At 38.4% G+C, this 24765-nt stretch overlaps 1 protein-coding gene across 3 annotated transcripts in view; it reads right to left on the bottom strand.

The window, feature by feature from the left end:
- Positions 1-548: 548 nt before the first annotated feature.
- PRDM5 (PR/SET domain 5) overlaps positions 549-24765 on the bottom strand; it is a 58553-nt gene continuing 34336 nt past the window's right edge. For all 3 annotated transcript variants that reach the window (XM_059470829.1, XM_059470827.1, XM_059470828.1), the window contains 3 exons: positions 14386-14471; positions 5510-5614; positions 549-934 (listed from right to left, as the gene is read on the bottom strand). In XM_059470829.1, the coding sequence (XP_059326812.1) occupies positions 770-934; positions 5510-5614; positions 14386-14471 (356 nt within the window). In that variant the 3' untranslated portion in view covers positions 549-769. The remainder of the gene's footprint in view (positions 935-5509; positions 5615-14385; positions 14472-24765) is intronic.

Raw genomic sequence — 24765 nt, 5'->3', positions numbered from 1 at the left:
CCTGTTCAGATGTCTTTTCACTTGCCTTGCCAGCCACAGTGATGAGTATGAATACAGCACCTAAAACTAAACTGCTCAACATTTTCACTTCAGTCTTGTTTCGTGTAACCAGATGAAATAAATCCTCCTCAATCTCATGCAGGAATACTGAATGCTGACACATTTCCACAGTTCTCTACCCACACATTTTGGCATCTCAAGAATCAATTCAAGTTAATGAGTTTCATACAGTAATGAGAAAGCTGCAAATAAAATGAGACAAAGTTGTGTTACAACAAAATGCCAAATTATGATATAAATAAAACAAGCCTGGATACAATCAGCAGTCAATTAGAATGACAAATTCTGTGTGGATTCAAATTAAATAATTTTAATGGAGCATTGTAGGTTAGATACAGAAATACAGTTGCAGGCAGCCAAGAGTTTAGTTGCAAGTGTCCAGGATTTCCAGGCACTGCTACTAATATCTAAGTTTCTAAGGATGTCATTAACAAAGAAAAGTTTTTTTAAAGCTTCTTTGTTTAATTGAGGATAAAATTTTTCCAAAGTTCTTGTATCTTCGTTTTTTTAATTTTCAAGCTGTTTTACATCAGAATGTCTTTCAGGGTTTTTTTCCTACTAACATATTTACAACAAAATTGGGAAAAATAACATGTGAAGGCAATACAGTTGTTTCTCCTGACTGTGCTTACTGGCCAGGTGGCAAGTATCAAACTTGTGCACGTACAAACGCAGCACTTTGGATCCACCCTTCTCACTGAGGCTGTATTTAGCTCTCAGTTTCTCCATGGACATTTTCCATGTGTACTTTGAGGTAGTCATTCCTTGTAAACTTCTTGTGGCAGAGCTGGCACTCTGCCATGGGGCGGTTGGGGTTGTGAGTCAGCTTGTGCCGGATCAGCATCTTCTTCAGGCTGAAGGACAGGTCACAAACCTGAGGCAGTGAACACAAGACAAAGACAACACTCCTAAGGTTACATCACTGAGACTGCAGCCACACATACCTGCAGTACTTAATAAATGAGCTAGTCTTTGGAAGAAAAATTCCTTCAGAGCACCTGAAAGATTTTTATTCCGCCTGGAATCTTTTTATGCTGTATATTAGGAGTGGTACCACAGGCACAGGGATGCTGTCTGTCTAAAAAGACTCGATCTTCAAAACACCAACACACTGAGGTGTCCTGGTAACATTGTGGTGCTTTGTTCAGGTTTTTTTTAATGCTATTGTTCTATCTGGGATGCAGCAAAAATTGTGACAAAGCATCATGAGCAAACATCAGTTCAAATGAAGTATTTCCTTCCTGACCTCCAGAATTACACCTGCAGCTTCCAAAAGAATCAGTTCCAATTGCTCAGTTGCAAGGAGGGAGGAGTGAGAATGAACAGGTTCTGAAAACGGCAAGATTAACTACTAATGTAAAGGAAACATTGTTGTTTCATCCTTTCTCTGCCTGGCTCAGAAAATGGCAGACATTTGATAAATGAAGGTGCAATTCCTTTGCATTATTATCTGGTGTGCTGCTCTCTCTCCTCCATTGTATTCCCAGCAGTCCACTTCATTCTGCCATTGGAAGAGATGGACAGAGGCATGAGGGACTCTGCCCATACTAAAGCCATTCCTTTATAAAAACCCCTGTACTGAAGTTAAAATGAAAAACAAAAGGTTAAAAGAACAAGTTCAGCAAAGAAAAGTTAGAACTACAAGTTAAAGCATGACATCAACTCGACTGAAACTGTGCAGTTATACTGTCACATTCACCTACTGTGCAAGGAAATATTCTAGCAGGAATTTGACAGGGAAATGAAGAAAAAAAGAAAAAGAAGCAGCTGCTGATTTGACAAATGAAATAGACCGAAGTTATACAATTAAACAAGAATGAACATCCATAGGCTTGCACTCTTAAAATTCCATGTTCATTCCAGACAATATCTCTTTCATGCAGAAAAAACCTCAAGGAAGCCAGGACAATTCCTCTGGAGAAAAACAAAGCTTTAAATTAATACTGGCGCCCAACTACTGCAAATGCTGAATGAGGCCTGATTCCTTTTGAAACCACAACAAGAGCTGACTATCCAAGTTAGATTATCTTGACCTCCAGCATTTGGATTTTATGCCAATTATGGCTAAACCAGTAAATGACCATAAAATGGCAATGGCCAGAGGCAAGTTTTGTACCCAAAATAATTTCTCCCTGCGCTGTGCGTGCTGCTGCACCAGAACATTTTTGACTTTATGACATGACGTAATGCTGAAGACCTTCATGTAGCAACTGCAGCTCTCCAGCTTTCCCCCAGTGAATAATCTCTGAATAAACCTCTTTGAGACCCAAGCAACAGCCACCCTTCATTACTGACAGAGAACCTCAACTGCAGCACCCACCGGCCAGCTCTGAGCACCGCTTTTGCCACAGCCAGGTTTGTTGCCCCTTCACAGAGCACACAAGGGGAACCCATAAACAACAGCCACAAATCCCAGTGTGTTAGAAGTGTCACACACTCATAAATACTCCATGTTTCTTGAGAGCCAGGAGGCCAATCAGGGATACACACAAGACAAGATGGGTGTTCTGTGTATGTTACACACATCTCTTCATTTCTAAAATAAACAGCTTATAACACAGCCTCAAAGTACTTGTCATTCATTTATTCTGCTGATGTGACCAATGTAATGTGTCCTTCTGTTCCTCCAAGGCTCTAACATGTTGTGCTACCTTCCTTCTTCAAAAAAACACATGGAATGCACAGTATTGTTATAGGTATGGCACATCCTGTGCTGCTCTTATGCAGAAAAAAGTTTTGGGGACTTTTTAAAAGAGTTTGATTTGTATATCGATTTTGTAAGCACAACTGATACTTTACAGATTTACAATCACTCTTGCTTATGTGCACTTGAGCTCTAATCAGTCTCTTGAAAATGATCAAAGTTTTGGTCAGGTAGGGAGGACGGAAAGACTGACATTTGAAATAAAGTGTAAGGTCAACCAGAGGCAGAGTGGAAGGAAATACTGTATTGGAAAGAAACCAGGACAGGCAGTACTTGACCTTTCTGCCCCCCAAAAATAATCTATTGTCTCTGAGAAACTGAAGTTCAATTGGCCTTCCAGTAAAAAACAGGCTGGACTGGAGAGGGCAGATATCTAATTTTCTATGAAAAATTGCATTTCTATTTCCATATTTCAGTTATTTTCACTTTTCTAGGTGACATGTATTAGAATTGCCATCTTAAAATGGGAATATTCAATTTCCACTATGATCCGTGGGATGTGAGAGCTTTGATACATTAGGGTCTAAAAATGCTTTTGCTGACTGATAAGACACAGAAATGGATGCATAAATAAACTGCAGCACCTCCCTCAAACAGAGTACAAGGATTAATTTCACATGTAACTCAGTCCTGCACTGTAATGCCTGTTCCATGTGCCTGAGACAGAGTGAGACAGGAAGAGAAGACATGATTTTTATTTCTGACCCTGGAAAAGAAAATCTATTTAAAGCAAAAATATAGATTAAAAGAATTGGTATGTGGTATTCCAGAGATAAGAACTTGTGGAAGCTGCTGTCATAAATTACCACTCAAGTCATTATATGAAAAAATAATGAGAGCATCTAAAGCTACCTTGAGCAGAATAAAAAATGGTAGGTAAAAAATCAGGTAGTCCACAATAAATGCCTCCCACAGGGATGTTTTTCTGTAATTGTCCACTACTGCTTTTCCTGTAACTGCTGCATAAACATCTGGAATCATGCAATGTTCAAGACAGCTCTGGAGGAATAGGCTGCTCTGGGGGACATTTACTGTGTCCCCAGCATGTGCAGAACAGGAGCCCAGGTGAAATAAGAAGAAAAGACTGAAAACATCAATTTTAGCCATCTACAAGTGTGAATTAAGTAACAGACCATGGTGGGCACCTGGGTGACTGGAGCATGCAGGAGTCAACAGTGGAGGCAACTGCTCCTATGTCCAAACCCCAAAAGCTCAGCAGCCTCTGTGCTCTCAACAAAAGGCTCCTTCTGAAGGCTGATTTTGGTGAAACAAGGTAGAAAACTGAAGTACAAAAAATATCACCAGTAACTGAAGGCACACTCTGAAGATTTCTCAAGTGAAGGACTAGGATTAGACACAGATTACAGCTGCTTCTAGAAATGCTATGGTTTGGGAAAGTACATGTCTACTTGATTAATGAGGAAAACTGAAGGAAAAGCTGAAAAAGGGAAGTATGCTTTCATACAGCTCCTATTGCTAATTAAAGCAAGGAAAAATGATAAAATATAACCACCATACCAAGTCAGTCTGCAAAAGCACACTCTGAATCCAATAGCAGTGAACCTTGGATCCACAGTGTGGGAAAAACTGCATTTACACAGCAAGCTGGCCAAGAGCTGCTAAACAGTATAACAATCTGAAAGCTGAAAAAGTTATTGTCAAATGATTTGGAGTTAGAGAAATCCTCAAGGTACTACCCAGAGCCAGGCTGAGATTATCCCAAAAGAATACAGCAAATCTCTTAACTTATAGACGTCAACAAAATATCTTAGTTGAACTTTTTCATGAAATTAATATATTTTATTCTCAATGAAATGACATCAGATCATTCATTAAAAACCAGAACAGTTAACAGACCCTTGAAACTTTCCTGCCAAGCTGTTATTCTAATTTTGCATCTAATTATATAAATTTCTGAGGAAATTTACAGCTGCTCAGACTGAGCCATCTAGGATATAATTGAGAGCTGGCACTTGCCTGTGACTGCCTCATGAAGACTCAGTATCACAAAACAAAACACCTACACTAATTCTACACGCATTCTGATACCTGCCTTTAAATTCTTGAGCAACAATTTTGGCATTTGATAATTCTGGAAGACATTATTCCCCAACAGTTTCTGCACATTCAGCCTTCCCACCTACCTCCCAAAAGCTGAGAGATGTTGCATACAAGGGGGGCAGGCTGCACCAAGGGTACCTGACAGTGATCTATGAACTGTCACAGGATATGCTGCATTTCAGCCCTGCGAGTGTGCACAGCATCCCAGATCCCCTCACTGAGCAACTAGAGGCTGTGGGCAGATGTTGAAAATATCAGACCAGATTTCACCAGAAACAGCCAATTCTGAATTCATATTTGTGTCATTCAACATCAGAAGCATTGAGATTCCATGTAATAAATTAAATCCCTTTTCCTACACCAGCTAATCTCCAACTATTAACCTGTCATACAATTCATACAGGAACCCAAGCAGCACGAACTTGTAAATGGTAATGTACAAATTGCATTACTAATGGTGAAAATAACCCTTATGGGATCCAAAACCATAAAATGAACGGGTGTGCATGGCTCTTGGCAAGCAAAGAGGGTACATGAAATTCCCTGAACGGTCCTGAATTCCTTGGGCAATCCGAGCCCACGTGAAGTGTAACCATGCCACAAGCTGTAAGTACAAGGCCACAATACCCCTGCAATTAAATCCTGAGGCTGAGAAGACAAAGGGGAAAGAGGAGAGGAACTCACATCACACTGGAAGGGCTTCTCCCCGGTGTGGGTCCTCATGTGCTCGTCCAGCCCTCGCTTCTGACTGAAAGCCTTGTTACACTCGGAGCACTGGTACGGCTTCTCCTGCGCGCAATGACAACAGCGAGTGAAAGTGAGTCAACACAGAGCCCAGGCCATTAAAGGAGTGGAATTCCATGCTGGATGGTGCAAGTTTTATTTTCTCTCCAAGGTATTACAGTCAGTGAAAACAACAGAAAACGACTTTCAAATGATTAAGTGAAAGCTGGGAAAGCTGAGGCCTGACAGTTTCCACTTCAGCACCCACTTATGAATTAATTATCCGTTCCAGTCTTTCAGACTCAGCCATTTGGGGAGCCTGCTTTTTGTCACGTGAAAGGTACAGAAACATACAATTCCAATGTTCTTTCATTTATCCCCCAAAAATGCTTAAAGCACACAGACAAGTAAGATCATCTACAGAAACTTTGAGTTTGTCTGGAGGTTTCCAAGCAGGGGAAGAGGACGTACAAGGAAAGCTTGTGGCAGCAGAAAAACTTACTTTGAAAAGTGGTGACAGAAGGTTAATCACATACTCATTGCAGAATCTCAAAAGAATTGCAGATGGCAACCAAACCATCTGTATTTTTATTAGAACTATCGGTTAGCAGCTACTGTAAAACATGATGTTAGAAAAGTTGCAATCTCATTAACCCGAAACAAATAATTAGAGATAAATAAGGAAACCCACTTATGTAAAGATTTTTTTCTTATGTTCTTCCTTCGTGTAGAAATTTTTATAGGTGTAATTCCCCCTCAATTCCACTAAAGTTACAGAAAAACTGTATAGAAATCAACAATAAATCAATTAAATGCAAAAATTAGCATTATGGCAGTGCACATGGCCTCATTAAAATTTTCATGTTCTAGAGGCACCCTTATTTTTGCACCAACTAGACTTCCTTCACTCTTGTTCTACCTTTTTCTGTGGTCTATAATTCTGTACTGCTTAAGTTCTGAAGAAAGGTATTTTAAGAAAAGTAAATGCTTTTTACTAAATTAAATTGAAAGCAATGTCTATAAATCAATAGGCCAAAAAAAGCAGCTAGATCTATGAATTAACAAATAATAGGCAGTAATCAAGTTCTTTGGGGATATGATGTGGGATGCAAGGATGAATGAGATGGAATAACTCAGCCATTAAAGCAACCAAGAGAATAAGCTGTCTGGTTATTGAATTCCTACTCTCAGTCTCTGGGAACCATCAGGTCTCCATTCACCATACACCTAACACAGTGCACAATTAATTAGTGCTGGCTGTGTCCCAGTCTCTCTCTTTAGGGCAGGTCCAGAGACCTCAGTGGGGCAAAGATGGGGTTCTTTTATTTCACAGTCTCCTCCCACCAAGTTTCCTAGAAAAGGCAGTGTTACTGCCATGATTCTTCAGTAGACAGCAAAACATAACAAATTGCCTAAAAAAGATCTGAATTGATCTGCAAAAAGAAAAAAAAAATATCATCTAGACCAAGAAGTTCATGTCACAAGGAGCTTTGCTGACTTGACTAACAATTTCATGGAGCAGGGTCTGCTCTGTTTTTAAGGGAAATGTACGAATAAGCTATGTGAAAAGCAGGTTTCTGCAAGAACCCTTTAATTGGTTTTGCATTGTGGTTAACACAAACCACATTTCTGTGAGTTCTCCAAAAGCAGCCTTTCTGTGTGGAGGCTGTTCCCCAGAAAGCGCAAAGTGAAGTATACGATGTGCACATCTTAAACACCTACAAAAGCATTCACTACTGCAAGCTGCCCCAGGTGGACTGGCTCCCTTTTTATTATCTTGGTCTTCAGCTAACTGAAGAACTGACTTGATAAGGACCAGGTCAGTCATTCCAGTGCTAAATGGATTCCAGGATTCCAATTTGGACAAAGAGCCATTTTAAACTCTGGGAAGCTGGAGTCACAAACCTGGGCTGTATTATCTTCCCCCAGGTTATGTTTGGCCATTCTATATTTTATATTTGTATTATTCTCTGTGGCTAAAATGGTGTATCTAACACCCCCTTGGCATTTGTATTGAAATTCACATCTGTAGTGCATGAAACACATCCAAAGCTGTCTTTGATCTAATTTTAGATACCTTCCATCTGTATATTCCAGTGACTTCAGCAGACATGACTGATTCACACCAGCCTCCTCTCTCCTGAGTGAAGCTGCCCTCCATTCACATCTGTGTCTGTTTCAGGAAAACCAGTAGTGCTTTCCAGAGCAAAACTTGGCCCTCAGTTTATCTCCAGAGAAAAAGACTTATTTTTGTTGTTGATTTTGAAGAAAACATCATCCTCACAGATCAATTTCTTCAAAACAAAACATTCTGTGCTTTTCCCTTTCTCTCTGCTTCTTCTCCCCCTCATGTCAAATTTCCATTGCACAACGGCTGGAGAAAGCAACACTTGTAACATGGAAAAAGTGATATTTGCTTGGCATAATCATCACTGCTTTAAATGTGAACAGACAAAAAAAAAAAAAAAAAAAGATAAAAACCATAGCAACAGGTCTGAAAAAGCTAATGCCACCACCAAAGGACAAAAGGGGCCAACACTGAGATAAGAAAAAAGCTGGACAAATTTAAAACATGAAGAAAAAGGAAAAACCTGCTAACTATCAACAAAACAGGAGCTCATTGGGAAGATGATCCAAATCTGACTTCAGTGGAGTTAGCAAGTGCTGGTACTATAAAACTGCCCTCTGCTGAAGAAGCTTCTGCCAGGCCATGGCTGTGGTGGCAGCCAAGCTGAAGGGTTACATGTGTTTTCTTTTATTGACCGTCTAAACAAGGAAGGGAGCAGGGAGAGCGAGAGAAACAGGACATGGCTGATAGTGCAGTGATTTAATACCTCAGTTTTAAGCATGCCAGGTACGAACAGAAATATGCAGGTCAGGATTTACAACCTTTCTGCCTCTGAACAAGGAAAGGCCAAGCAGAGCCCAATGATCCTCTGGAAGGTGCTTTGCTGTAAGACTGACCCATGCTGGCCCAAAAGCTCCCATCTCTGGTGGGTTTCACCATTAAAACTGAGAGAAATTAAACATTTTCAAAACCACATCAAATAAAACAGGGCCTGCAGTACACACTCCTGTGTCTGTGGACGGCTCAATCACAAATCACACCTTGAATTCTAAGCAAGTTGTGCTTTGCACTAGCAAAGACCTCACTCAAAACATGACAAATCTCAAGGACATTTGGTGAACCTTCAACAGCTTGACACAAAGTGTGCACTGAGTGTCCTGCAAGCCCAGCAGATGGAATTACTCAAATGCAGAATATTTGAACTGCCAGCTGCTGCTGCAGCTGCCTGTATGGTCCTTAAGAACTATAAATACATTATGCACACTAAGGTAGCACCTGTGCTCTGTAAACCTGGCAATATTGGTTACACAGGTGAAACGGGAATGACTTCAGTAGGAGTCTCTCCAAGTTGCTTTCTAAATCTGAATTTAGAACTATTTCATCAGCTCAACAGTTACAGCAAGACAAACATAATTTAAATATTATTATTAATATTATTATTATAATTATTACCCAATAAACATATCTCAGATGAAAATAAGAGTAAGGAACACAACTACCAACTTGATGGGCCTATATTTTCAACATGCTGAAAACTGAAACTTGAGAGAAGCTCAGAGAAAAAGGAAAAGCCGATCAGGTCTTGTATTACATGTAAATATTTACACTTGTGACGTAAATGTGACAACTGACAGGAATAATGGTGATGCTACAGGACACAAAAAGCAATTAAAATAAATAAATAATCCCTTTCTTTCCATTATTCTAAAACAAAGTCTTCCTTTGCTCACAGAAAAATCTTAAAATGTCTGTTCATGAGACACTGCTACAGTAACATTATCTGCTTTTAAATGGCATTTTATGTGAAAATTTTGAAAATACTCATATTACTGTTACTAAATATGATTTATATACTTGCATTATCACCTGAACAGAAGGTTTAATAAAAACCTGCTTTGAAAAAACATCAGGCAAATGGAAAAATGTGGCCTAGAATGCACAAACATGACCAGCCAGATAACATTAAAATACACCAGCCATGTCTGTAGCTACCAGGAGCTCATTACTCACAAAGAGAAATCTGGAAATCCTTCAGCTTTGCCAACCTGAAAATGCAGGAAATCTGCTTACACGTAAAATCACAGATAGCCCAAGTTAATGGACTCCAGTTTTGTATCTAAGTGTGAAAAAAAATTCAAGAACTAACAAGATGCTCTCTCAGAACTAGAAAGTTTCTGCAGGTTACAGCAAGTGGCTGGCCCAGAGACAGAGGCCTACTTAAATTACTGACATAACATTGACACTGGAACACAAAGGGTGATGAGAATTTACAGCTCTACAGAAACAGTAGGCATTGGAAACTTATAATATTAAGCCTCAATTAAAAATCACTTACAAGAACATGTTGAAAAGCACAATCCTTTAAAAAAATATTTCCAACGATTCGAGCAGGCCAAAAAATTTTCCTGTTAAAACAACTGTGAAATAATTCTGGCAGATTTAAACAAAATGTGACTTTTATTTGAAATGGCTAATGGTTTTTTTAGAACAGGTCTCAATTAATTCAGTTTTAGGAGTATTTTAAAAATAATCTTTTTTGCAATAAAATTTATAATTAAAACAAAAGCATGAATCTTATCTCAAATGCCTGCAAGAAAAAAACTGCATTTCTTAGAAAGATCTAGTATATGCAATTCACTGGGCTTTACCATATCATTAACTTTCAATTTTCCATGACAGTCCTGCCCATTTGCTGCCCATAAACTGAAAAGTTCTTGTTCCTTTGCAGTTTTTTGAACTTCTGAGGTAATTTCTGGCCCTAAAATTTAGTGAAGGAGAGTTTATGTAATCAGCATTGATGAAAATTCTATAGATGTTCACCTGCTCCTGGAAAACAACAATATCAATATTGAAAAAGTACATTTTCACTCTATGAGGAAGGCATGATCATCAGTCAACATCACATAAAAAAGTGTGAAAATATAAGTGCAGTGGTATTCAAACCTTCCACAGTCTATGTGCAAACACAGATTCCAGAAGCAAAGAAACCACAGCCCTGGCAAAGTCATCATCCTCAGGCAGATGGATGGGAACTCAACCCCTATCTCACCAACAGGGAAACATAGATAAAATCCAAGGTGGAAAAACCCCTCCAAATTCAAGCAACACATCATATCTCATTACTCACTGTCATGTGAAGTCTATCTTCACAAAGACATATTTTTTTACAACAGCATTCTATGGTGCTTCTAAAACACACAACACTTCCTCAAACTTTACGTTCAAATATTACCTGAGAAACACAGGAAAAGTGAAATTATGTCAATACTGTCCTTGCATTATTTCTCATTTATTATTATCTTAATACTCCTTGGGTTAAAAAGGGGGGCCAGTGTAAAGTTCCAAATGACTGCCTTGGAGAGCCTGTTTAACTCAGGACCTGTTCTTGGTCAGGGAACAAAAACACTGTCTGCAAGAGTCCTCTACAGGAAACTGCCTCACTTCCACACTCACCATGATTTATCCCCATGCCCATGAAATCCATAAATAAAACTCGAAATTATTTCAAGGTTGGTTAATTCCTACACATATTGTAGTTTAAACCTATTTAAATATTAATGTGTTTTAAAATAGTAGGCACTTATGCATGAAACAAAAATTATACACTGAAATGCCTCCAATCTTTAAATTACCTCAGAAATGTACCTCATTTAAGCACAGGCTGGCAGCTTCCACCCACTGGAACTCAGATTTTTAAAGCAGTTATAAAAATTAAATATATCTGTTATATATAAATATAAAATATTCAAATCAAGTCATGAAAAGCCATTTTCAAATAGCTTCAACTCTTACTGTTTTCCAGAGCTGGAGCTGACACCTGTGGCCACCCAGGCTGTGCTCACTTTAGCAGCTGCCAGACCTTAATCAACTTTCTCCAATGATTTTTCCAGCAGCCTTTCCTGATCCCCAGCATCAGGTCTGGCATTTAAGCCCACTGGTAAAATACACTGAGATTTAATCTCTACCGTCTTTGGTGAATGCCACAGTATTACTTTAAAGCTACTTTTCACAAACTTTCTGGCCAAAAGACCAGATTCTTTTTTTCAAGATATTTATACATAAAAAATTTATCATTGCAGAAGAGTGCTACGATTGTGTTTATTTCCACATTGCTAGGCTCAGCTGATAGAAAAATACTTTCAGTATTCATACATCTCGCTATTTACTTTCAACAATGATTTTGCATGCAATTTCAAATAAAATGCATGTGTAGGAAAGGGTAAAAAAGAAAGAGCAAACAACCTTACACCATTTTTAAAAGTCAAAACATGGGATGACTGAAAAGAGAAATTTTAGGGGGGACTTCCTGGTTTTTCTAGTTCTTAGAACCGACAGAAGGACCCAAACCTTTGGCAAACACAGTGCATTTTTTATTTCCTAATCTTTAGTTCATCTTTGTTTAAACAGCCTAGGAATATAGAAGAAGTCCTGGTGCATTAGCATTGTGCTCAGGGGTCTCAAATGCTTTCTGCACAGGTTTCTTTCTTCCCTGGAGAAGTCCTTACATGGTGCAGTTAGAACACATCTCCTTCAGAGTCAGGATTCAGATCACAAGCCCTCACTTCAGGACAGACACCCCTGGGCAGCTCAGCAGCTCTTTCCTCTGCTCAAGGGGGGTTGGTTTGGTTCTGAATTCCTGACAAACATCAATCTACTACTAAGATTAAATAAATCTTCACATTCTGGCCAAGACACAAATGGTGTCTTCCCCATTTACCTCTCAGTATTGCTGCTCCCACATTTCCTTTCCTTCCCTTTCCAGTTCCCTTCACCACTCTGTCCTTCCACATCAGCTAAAATACATATTTATTCCCTTGTACCTGCACTAATATTAGTACAAGCTACTTACAAATACCTGGTAGTAATATTTACTCACCTGAACAATAAAACAACAATAGCTTATTATCCTGTAGTACTCCATGGATAATGTTCTGCAGAACAGACTCTGGCATAACTCCTTTTCCTGGCTTGAAAATCCATGGAAGTCAGTAAAAAACTTTGTTTTTATTAATAATTTCAACCCTTTTTTTTCCCCTCCTTGTCCTAAGACCTCCTTTGATTTTTTAGCTGTCCAGTTCTACTCAGATATTAAACAAGGTGAACTGGGGGGAAAAGGGGAAGCTGGGACATGCAAGATTATAGCAACAGACCTCAATTAAGAAATTACTATTAATGTAAATGTTATCAGTACTGCTTGTTGTTACTTCTAAGTAAAAAAAATATTTACATGGAGATAAATGAATATGTAATGGCAATCCAATAGGAATGAGCCTCACTGTCCAGTTTTGAGGTAAGAGCAGCATCATCATAAAAAGAACCAAAATCTAATCAAGTCTAAAAAACCATGTTTGGTCTGCACATTTTAATCCTACAGCATAGCTGTGGGGATGACCAGCAGTCTTCATAGCCTCTTCACACACAAAAATAAAAAACCTGAAACGTGACCCTTGAGATGTAGATGATCAACACATCTCAAGTATATGGAAATACTTAGATTACATTTGGTGTGCACTGAGTTCTTTGTACCTCTAACAATGGTATTTGGCCTCCATGGTACAGTAGAGCATTTCCTGAGACATTTTAAAACAAATTTTATTATGTCTAAAGCCTGTCTAATTACAGTGTCTACATATATTAAAAAGAAATAGGCGCTCCTTAAAATTTATTTTCCTAACTCCTTCCTTTCCTATCAGCTAAAAAATGCTTAGAAGAAAACATCACTTGGCGTAAATCACTGTAGACTCTAAAAGCCTAATAACATTATTTTTCCTCTATTTTCCTTCTACAGAGGCTAGGGAGTGTTTGTTGTTCTTACTCAAACTGTATGAAAAATCAGGAAAAAAAAAAGGATTTGGCACCATTTCAGAGCTTGTTTACTCCTCAGTCATGCAGAACTTAGATGGGTCATGAAATTTCTCATAGTGCAAACACAGTTAAGAGGGGACAGTAACAACAGAAAAGAATTTATAGCACTACTTAAAGTGATTTAACAGCTGGAAAAAAAGGAGAAACAACTAACAATATGAGACTAGCCTGTTCCCAATGAACTACCAAGAGTATTGCACAAACTACTCATTACTTGCGTAGCTTGGGGTACAAAAGCTACAACTTTATCTAGCACCTTAGACTTAATATGCTTAAAACCAACACAGAACAGCAGAAATTTAAACAGTTTTTAATTGTACTTATTTAGAAAGCAATTCTGTGTGCCCACTTGCATATGGAGACTACTAAGTCAAATGTCACCTTTCCTACTTCCCAGTAGATGCAAAATTTTTTTGGTTTGGCCTCAAGGCTGCATTGATCTCTATGAGCTGTAACAGCTCCCAGTTAAATAAAGTTATATAAAAATTGTCATCAGTTAATAAAGTGCTCCTCTAGAAAAGCTCACAGTGACTGGACTTTACAGGCACAGTAAGAATCAAAGCACTGGATATTGAAGTTTCAGTCACAGTGAAGCCTTTACAGAGCTGTTTACTCAGTAAACATTAATTTATATCTATAAATAACCATGGCTTAAATGAAGAGGTTAGTACAGCTATTATTTCAACATAAAAGAAATTAAACACAGAAAAAAAAGAAGGTAATGGAGTTCTAATTAGAATTTGCAAGTTAATGACTTGAATCTTTGCCTCTTATTTTGATAGGCATAAAATACCTTGGTTGGCAGAGCCTAATCACTACACAAACAGCAATTAATTGCTTTTCAGCACAGGAGTCCCAGACAATCCTCAAGCAAGCATAAAAACTCCCCTTGTGGGGGACTTACCCTGGTGTGGGTGCGAATGTGCATCTTCAAGCCATCGTTCTTGCTGAAAGCTTTGTCACAGTAGGGACACTGGTAAGGACGCTCACCTGGGGACAAGAGAAGCATCAGGACCCAGAAATGTGCCCTCAGAGGATGAAGGCCTTGCAGCACAGCTCTTGGTCAAACTGAACTGCTTTTCTCTACAAAAAGCAGATTTAAACTTTAGAAAAATTACAAATAATCCTGCCTGAGTGGGATAGAGTGCTGGATCAAAATATTCCTCTTGGCTGACTGATCTTGCACTACAATATATGAATACACACAGCCTTGGGGGAAGTAAAACCAAAAAGAAAACACCTAATGCCCTTGCTCAAACCACATTCTACAGTGATTTACACATGGTCACTTTTATGGTTAGGCATTAACTGCTCCCAAATATTTTTTCTATTTCACATCTGGTCATCATTAGAGGCCTCTGGGTGTCAGAATCCCAATGGAATATAAAATCCACTCTTTTATAATGCTGGATCTGTGTTAGAAGCTGGTTAATCAAAAGTTTCTGCAGTATCTGAGTCCCAATTTATGACTGAAGTAGAAGCAGAACAGTGTTAGCATCTCCCTTGCAGCATCCCATATCTGAAAGGTATTTGTTTAATGCTCCATTACGCCGGTGTCATTTGGCATCCATTTTCCCAAATTCACATTAGTGTAATGTGGATACTGAGCTGTTCAGAGACAAACAGCAAAGAGTTTCTGAGCACCATCGTTTGGAAGACATGTACTTGAATTTTTACCTCTTCAGGCAATGCACCAGTATCTGAGTGTACTGCCTCCTGTTCCTGCATACAACACTTTAAAAGCAAAGATCAGGCTGTTTCCATTACAAAACACAGTAGAAAAATTGATAGAAAATTTTCTGTTAACAAAATGGATTTTGTTCTACACAACCATAATGCTGAAGGTGTCTTTTCAAATAAAGGTTTGTCACAAGTTAAGCAAAGCCTGTTTTATAAAAGTCAATGCAGTGCTTTCTGCTCACAAAGATATTTCTGCATGCATAGATTTGACACAGACCAAATGTCAGGCACTTATTAACACTCACACTCAATCTTCTAAAACAGGCAAGCAAGATTAACTCCATTTCAGAGTTTAAAAAATCCAAACCACACTATTTCTCTGATATACCAAAAATATTTACAAAGAGGTACTGCTGGACATGAAATCTCCATTTTCACACATTGTGTAGAGATTCAAGGGCACCTGAGGTGAGATGATTATTTAGGGAAGAGGATTGGCCACCCTCCTCTATTTTGTAGAACAATTATTTTGCTCTTTTGTCTTCTACTTCTGTAGAGGGAACTGTGAATGTCAGAAGCACAAGATTGGCCAGTAAGGCACTTGTAAACACAAATATTCTTCTCTCTTGAATTCTGTTATCTCTCAGAAAGCTCAGCTTTCTGAGAGATAACAGAATCGGTGTGAATTGGGGTTTTGGGGTTCTTTTTAGGAAGGTGACAACCTCTGTGTTAGAGCTGTATTTTCACTGAGCAGTTTGATATATGATCCTCTCTCTCCTGACCCTCGATGCCTTTAATTCATGCCCCCAAAATTCAAACACTCCAACAGTTGTCAGTACTCAAATATTGAATTAATTCAGCTGACATTTTTATGTCTGGGGGCTTTTGAACAGAGAATTTAAAGCTTTCAGCAGTTTGTAAGCAGATGAGCGATGACAGGTAGGAGTTGTACCCTCCTCCCTCTCCCTCATGTCTCTTTAAAGAGAAAGACTTTTGCCTTCAAAGGATGGGCTTGAGTTTGTCTGAAACAGATTAACAGCGTCCCTCTGAAATCAACCACGGACACCATGGTGCTTGATGAGGAAAGCCTCAGGAGCTTTCGGCAGATGCCAGCAGAGGGCAACAATGACTCCACATCACCTGAAAAAGTCACACCTGAAAAAGTCGGGCTTGGAGCTGCTGTTAGAAACTGTCCACTGCCAAAAATCTCCACTGCTCCAAAAATCGAGTTTACTGCCTAACTTAGACTGCCAGCTCTGACTTGACATTCAAACTAGGAACCATCTTGTTTTTCTAAATTATATAAATTTCTCATGCACTTGTGTGAAAAAATTCCCAGTAAAACTACTTAAAAGATATTCCTAAGTAATTTTACTGTTGCTCTTACTTTTTGTTATTTTCTTTCACCTTTGGAGCTTGCATGCTTAGAATTTATTCAAGTTCCCTGGTGCTGACACAAGCATCTACCCTGAGCATAAACATCTTTTAAACTTATAACTTATCTGCTACCTCAGTTTTGTAGGATTTTACAAAATTAGCAATGGACCACTTAAAATACATCTGTGCTAGCAACAACCAAGTTTCTTAGTATAAATTTCTTACTAACTGCTCTCTGGGCAGAGCCTCTGTAGTCTGTCTCAGAAGTGAATAAACTGCCCTCTGACAATGCATCTTTTTTGCTATTTACTGTCTCAGGAGCCCAGCTAACTAACTTACATTAAATATCTGATCTTGTGGACAGCAGATCTGGCAAGATTATTACAACTCTACATAAAAAATAACTTCCTTCCTTGCTTCTGAGCCAGCCTAGGCAAATGTTATTCATGCTACCAGTCAGCTTCTCATCAGAATGATTCCACATTTAAGGAGATTACTGGGAAGCAGGTTCCCCAAGAGAAGTCTTACACACTCTGTCCCACTCTAAGTCCTGTAAGATAAACAGGAACAGTTTAACTTCCTCTTATCGTGTTATAAGCAGATGGAATAAGACGGCAACGAGGGGAAATACAGATTTGAAAAAATGAATGCTAGAAATATTCCTCCCACTTGTGAAGGCTTGTGCACTTGTGAAGTGCAACATTTCATAGAAAACTACTGCCAGTGTCCACAAAGGAGAGGGGGTTGTGCTTGCACAAAGTTTAGAATTGTCACTGAGACAAACTGGAGAGCAAGGGCCATGTGATAGAAGCTGCTGGCAAAGTGACATTGTCCAGCAGGGCTTTCACATCCATCTACAGCCAGACAAGGACTACCAAAACCCCATTACAAACACTGCAGTAATAAATTTCAGGTTGTGCACTAAAATTGTGGAGATTTCCAGATGCAAAATTCCTCTGATCAGAAAATGAATGGATCTCTACCAAAGAGTTACTAAGAAAAGCAAATTAAATACCTGGCAAGTCATGAACCTCTATTTCCCTCGTCTTCACAAGAAGGAGTTACTAAGAATTGAAGTGAAAGAAAGATTTCCCCTAGATAAACTACAACTTCTTCTTGGATTTGCTGCTAGAAGAACATTTATGAGATGGTGTCAATTTGTGATAACACCAGACTAAGAGGGGGTGCACTTTAAGTAAAGTCAATGCCAATTAACAACTAGGCCATTTGCACTCTGCATTTTTACATAAACACATTTTTATATATAGTTATATACACAAAACATAGAAGTATTTTTATGTTTGCGTGTTTTTGAAATTTGTTTTCTAAACAAAGCTATTGCTTTCATTAAAATAACAGAACAGTCAAGCAAGTCAAACGTAACAAATGTGTAAGTTCACCCCTGAGTTACAGCTGACTGTCACGTCCCTGCTGTTCCAGAACAAACTGCTCAACACATTAATGGCACTTCGGTACGAATAACCCCAAATAAATAATCCTGGGATAAATTGCAGTGGATTTAGCATAATTCAAAGTCTAGACATTCTACTTCCAGATTTTGTATGAACAAAAAAATCAGAGCTTTTAACATAATAACAATAAATTTAACCTTAATACAAGGATTATGAAAAACAATTCCATGATTGAAAAACATATGGGATTTTGATCTGAAACTACGTCATGACAGAATGGACATATTTTTTTCTCCTCTCCATCTCTAGCTTGAGATGACAATACCTAGTGGACCTTAATGTGGCTTAAGAAGTTAAATAGCAGATTCTCCCATTCTGGTTGGGTTCAGGACAGCTTGCCATGAGACATCTGCCATCAGAGGTGCTCTAAGGCAGCATTTACACTGAGTTTAGCACACAGATCTCCCAAACTCAGACACAAAACAATTAAGAAGCAAATCTATATATACATTAGTTTTTGAAGATTTCAGTGGCTACAGGTAGACATTTAATAAGGACTTTGAGACAGTTAATCAAGCTGGTCATAAGCATTGCTATTTTCATACCGTATTTTGCATTCCCTGGAGTCAGCTGAGCCGCAAAAACAAAGCTGGTTCTCAAGTTAGGTGAAAACCTGATTAGAACTACCAATGTTACTGATTACTTCAGAACAATAGCCTCAAATAAGATTAAGCCAATATGTACTTTACAGCTGAGAAATGCATTCCCATCCAATGAAAAAAATTAAAAAGGAAACATCCATCTGAGAAATAGTCCTAGTCTGAAGGGCCCAGCAAACCAAAGAAACAGTCTCACTGCTCTTTCAAACCATACCAGGCACTGATTTTATTTCATCTGTGAAATTTGCAGTCCTGCTTGCTGTCCCTGCTCCCCTGCAGCTTGCTTAGACACAAATACACACAAATACAATTCTCAGGTATTCATGTTAGCCTTCAAGCAGGATTCTCTGGCTTGCTGTCCGGAACTCAATTGTTCAGTTAAGGAATGAAGAATTTGAATTAAGCAATGAAATTATCAAGGTGGGGTTTTTCATACACTTTTAAATACATTTCTGCCCAGTTGGGGAATTGAGCATCAATGATTTTGGTCAACACCCACAAACACCAGAAAAAGACCTACAACAAACTGCACAGAACATCAGATCATGTGCAGCATATGCAGTCTCAAGAACTCCTCTGTTTAGTTTTCTTTACAAAAATCAATAAATATAATTACAGCAATGTGGTCCTCAGACTGTTCCACAGACTATTTCCCTTATTCTCCCTTTCAGATGGTGAACTATAACTTTTTGGGGGATTAGAAGATTTTTTTTTAAATAAAAAAATTGTTATGTTTTTCTGTATAAATAGATATATATGTGCATTATTTCAAAACATCAGCTTTCACAACAGTTATAGCTAATTATAATCCTTTTTCAAGTCCTAACTCAAGCCTGGGGTAGGGGAGAGGGTTAGAAGGGAGCCTCTACCACTGCCCAACTGCAGTGGAATGAGCAGAGTTCACCTGGGGAGGAATTTGGAGGCCATCTGGATCACACATTTAACACTCCTTACCAGATGATCCACAGGGCAGCCCAGAATGGAAATTTCAAGGGGGCTTTTTTAGTCAGAGATAATCTGGGGTGATGACAGCATTCAACAGCAAGTAAGGATGGGCAAAAGGTTAATGGATGTAACAAAATTATAATCTGTGACATCTGCTTCAGAACACTGCTCAGAGAGGGCACCTGACAGCTTCACACATTTATTCTCAGCTGCTCTTGCCCTTAAACAGTGTTCCCATTCAATTAAAAACTGTGTGTCCTTAATTGAACATGGTTCAGTTAATGCACTATACAAATATGCACACACAAACACAAATAAACCTAAAATACACAGCTCTGAATTTCTCCCACTTGGAAGGGGACTTCATTAGGAATCAAAATTAAATTAAACAGGAATTCAGTGAACCCAGTGATTCCATCAGAACTTCAATTAGAAAATGTCAGGAAACCATTCACTGAGGAAAGATTAAAAATTCACAAGTCAAGAAAATATTCAGTACATTTCACCACTTTGGTGTTGCAGTCCTGCGAGAAAACCAACACCTCTTTAAAATAATGAAGTTCCTCTTGTGTAGAATTGGCAATTTCCTACATCCTGAGGAGCATCTTCAAAAGCATTTAATAGCCTGCATCTCTCAGGCATTTCTGTCATTTTGACCAGGGATTCCAGGGAGGGAAAAGAACGGAAGAGTAATCAAGAAGCCTGGCCAACTGCAACAATGAGCTGATTTCCTTACAACATCTGGACTAGTCTGAATCCAGCCTACACAATAAAAAGTGATCTGGCCTGTGCAAAATCCTGGCCTGCCTCTTTTTTAGCCACTAAACACTCAAAATTTAGCTCTTGAGAAGGTACAGGAGTCCCCACACAGGAACAGCTCTCTCATGCCAAGAGCTAAGCAACTTTGTGATCTGAAAGATAAAAAGATAAAAACACCAAAAGCACAGGTAACTTTATACTCATCATGGGCCAGATAAGGAAAGGGATAGGTCTGACTGCTCTGAGAACAGTCCTGTGCTCTGAGAAACACTCCTCAGGTATGGGACATTCAGAGACATTTCTTACTTCATTTTAACCAACATTCAAATCTGGCAGACTCTGAAGACAAGAGATGAAATGCCTCTGTTTTTTCAGGTGGTTTGTTTCCTCACTGATGATGAATAACTCTGAGTTTGTCTATTTGTGAATGCTTTCTAACCAAACTCCAACACTCATTTTCCAGTCACCAGGGAGAACTAGAATTGGTTTCATGTAAATCAACAACGTGCATTTCCCATCCACTAAAACAGTCACATATTTATTAAGAAAAAACCTCAAATCCTATTCTAGCAAAGTAAGAAAAAAACAGAAGACTTGAAATATTTTTTCCTATTACTTATCTTTTTCCTAGTATTTAGTAATGCTTTAATTTTTGAGGTATAGAAGTGGTATTTTCACAGCTGAGATGGTTTGTTTTCTGCAAAGTTTAGGGTTTATTCAAAGAATTCAGATTATTTCTAGTTAAGACCAGTAAAATGTTTGCCCTATGTGGTCCACTGAAATTATAATGATATAATTGAGATATTGGCTATTTGCCACTAAATGAATCATAAAGACTAGTAAAAAATCCTACAAAATAAGAAGACTATCTGAATCCATGCAGTGAAGCATGAACTACCATTATTACTTACTTACAGCCTCTCATCAGTTCTACAGTGGTATCAAGATTTTAAGTAATCTTAAGTAAGAAATAAAAACCAGACACAACTTTGAAGAAAAAAACAGTTCCATTCTTTGCAGATATCAGTGGAATTAAACAATCTGATTTCTCTATGAATGGAAAATGTAACATCTATTACTTCAGTGAACCCAATGGTCAACTAAGTCTTTTAAAGAACAGCATTAATCCATCAGTAACTCATTTGATCTAAAGAGGTCTCATTCAAATAATCTACCCCTCAAAAGAACATTTCCTCATTCATGGGTACAGACAACAAGAAGCTGACAGCTGCATGAAACTTTACAGGTATTTTTAAAGATTTAGCTGTTGTCTGGAGATGAACAAGACAATGATGTATAAACTGAAAGGTTTAGAAATGCAGAACCTTACCTCTGAGGCCTTCTGCAAGCTCCTTTTTAAACTGGGTAGATAAAAGAGGGATCATTTATAAGTTATTAATAGAAAGAACCTATCTGTAGACATTTGCAAGCTGTTCACTGACTAGATACAGATACATTCCTTCACATACTTCATTGGCATATGAGAGGAAGTTCCCTCAAGCTTGCCTTTTATCTTTTTTCCTATGTAAGAAAATATAAATTACTTGTAAGGTAATTCAGCAGAAGATCTGCAGGAATGAGGATCCTGGCTGTACATTATTATGTACACGAACAAACAGTTGCTTGTTTAGCTATTAAACCTTTGGTGATATATTTTACACCATAATAAATAAAATTTATCCTGTACTTGAACTCATTACTTCCTTCAACTACTTTGAAGTCTTCTGTGTTCAGAGATGACTGAACTACTGTTAAAAACCAAAGATCTTTATTATTACAACTCCACTACTAAAATTTTACTTGCCCAGGAATTTTGTCTTAGAAGTGCAAAATCTGAACTGAGACATTTATGTAGTTGGGACTAAGTAGGATTGTAAATATGCTCAAAAGCTTAGTTAACTTGTAGAAATGGGACTACAATGGCAAAATTAGGTGCATAACATCAGGCTCTCAGTGGAGGAGGCATTTCAAGAAGGCAATCAGCAACTCAAGTCATATATCTTTGAAAGCTTATAAAACAATCTCTAACATAAATTGAAAAACATTGTGTTAGCACAAAGGATAAAAAAGTCTGTGGTCCAAATGCTTTTTGCTGTTTTAATGTAATCTCTCGGTATTATCTTTTACTCATACACATGGAAGTCAATTTTCAAAGAACCTTCTCAAGTCATGCTTAAAAAACCAACCTGCTTTTTGCACCTAGCAGAGCATGTAACATGTAAGAAAGACACAATAAGTCATGGCTTTCAAATTATATAGAATTGAAAAACTCATCTTTTCAGAGAACATTTAGGACAGATGTAAGTTATCTTACTGGCTTATTATCAGGACTTGGACTAACTGTGATGGTAAAAGCAAAATAAGGTTATATTTTAACCTATATTTACACATCATTTTCTGGAAGACCTTTATGGCCATTAGTTGTTCCGTATCAGTAGGGAAAGAAAGGACAGAATTACAGTTAAGTCCCTTAATTCCCCTAGCTCTAAAAGAAATTTACCTGCAAATATAAACCACTTCAGAACAACTTTCACTGCTGCACAGCTCGATGTGCTACATCCCAAGGATGGAAGGGATTAAGACACAACTAATTAGGAAGGCAACAGCATAAACAGCAAACAGATAAAATGTGTGTTTTTATATCCAGATACCCACACAGGCACACACAAATCCACACACACCCCACAGCAATTAACACCTTTAAACAGATATGCATAAGGCAACTGAGAAGCTGCACAAACTGCAGCCAGAAAGTTGCTTAAAACTTCAGGGAAGCGATTAACCTCCCAGCCCCTGGGTTTCCAGCCCGTGGAGTAGACCATAGGATTTCTTTTAAAATTTATGAACAAGCCAAGGAATTTATATCAGAGTCAAAGGATTCTTTTGCTGAATTAACCCCAGCTCCCTGTGACCCTAAGAAGTCATAAACCAACAGGATACAGGAGAGGGAGAATGTGCTCTAGTGTTTCAGCTGACCTGCAGAGCGCTGTCTGTGTCATGCCAAGGCTGAAACCCAGATGATGAATTACAGAGCAACACTCCAGGTTCAGAGGCAAAGATCACCCCCTTCCCTCTGTACATGCACATGCAGACATGTTCACTCACCCCAAACCAGCTCAGTTGCTGCAAAAGGCCAAGTGCTTCTTGGGCTCATTTACAGAGTCTTATTCTAACACAGAAGAGGGAAGGAAATTGCTTATCCAGGAAGCGTGCATGTCTGTGTGGAACAACATTCAAGAGCACATGCTGCATATTAAATAAAAGACAAAACCCCACTGAGCTTCTCTTTCTGTATATTGATTATTAAGCATATCAAAAATATCATTCCAAAGCAGAACCTGAGAGGTACCCTAAAACCTCAGCTTTTGTAAAGAAGAATTTCATAGACATAAGGAGGAGAAAAAGTGATGTACAACACTTTTTAAAATAACCTCTACCTGAATTTGTTTTGTAAATACAGAACAAAACCTCTACACAAAGTAGACAATAAAGCAAAGTCTAGCTGACCACAGAAAGATAATGGGATAATATGACAAAGACCTCAAACCTCATCACCTGTAACCACAAAGACAAAAGGTCTTGGCAATGTTTACATTTATGGTGGACTGCTTAGTTGCACCAAAAGCTCAAGGCTTATTCAGAAGGATGAATCATCTCCTGAAAACAGACAGTGGCTGCTTAAAATGAAAAGTGATACTTTCAAGTCTGACCAAAGAGAAAAAGGATGGCACGGTTTTGAAATTATTAATTCAAATCCAAATAATTTAACAGACACCAATACCAATCACTGCAACATTTAGAAACCAAACATTCATCTCCGAATAAATTAAGTTCTGAAGATTTCTTACTGCTCAGAAATTCCCTATAAAGCTATCAAGAATTTTCTCATTGTAGGGAACTTAAGAGTGCTCAACTTTTTTTTACCCTGCTCGCAGATGACCTGGATTTCCTTCAGCAGCTCCCCTTACGTTCTTTGGGAATGATGCAAGGTATTCCTCAGAAATCCATGTTCCCTCAGGCTCACTGAACACTGGACAACAATTTCCTCTCGTGATCAGTGTGCTTGTGTTATGACAAAGAACAACATGGCTGAAGCCTTCAGGTACAGCACCAAACAAAACCGTCCCTCCAGATTTACAACAAGAATCCAATTAGGCCATTTTCTCACTCAACCTTACATTAGGAATTTTGCCATGTAATAAAGATACTCTTTTTAAACCTACAGTCATAACTTAGGAGCAACCCCCCCCCTCCGTTATTCATCAGGATAATCAAAAACTGGCCAGAAATCGTAACAGAGTGACAAAAACAACCATAAACATCTATTTTGGCTAATTCTCACAGTAAAGGATGCAAACCACCAAAAATGTAACTGACACTGGACTAGCAGCAAGACTGGAAGAGGAACAAATCAGTTTGTCTCTCAGGTCATTATAAATGAATTTAGCACAG

This window comes from Ammospiza nelsoni, chromosome 4 (genome assembly GCF_027579445.1).
Source record: "Ammospiza nelsoni isolate bAmmNel1 chromosome 4, bAmmNel1.pri, whole genome shotgun sequence".
NCBI lineage: Eukaryota > Metazoa > Chordata > Aves > Passeriformes > Passerellidae > Ammospiza > Ammospiza nelsoni.
The sequence above is the reverse complement of the archived record's forward strand: the minus strand, read 5'-3'. Positions and strand labels throughout refer to the sequence as shown.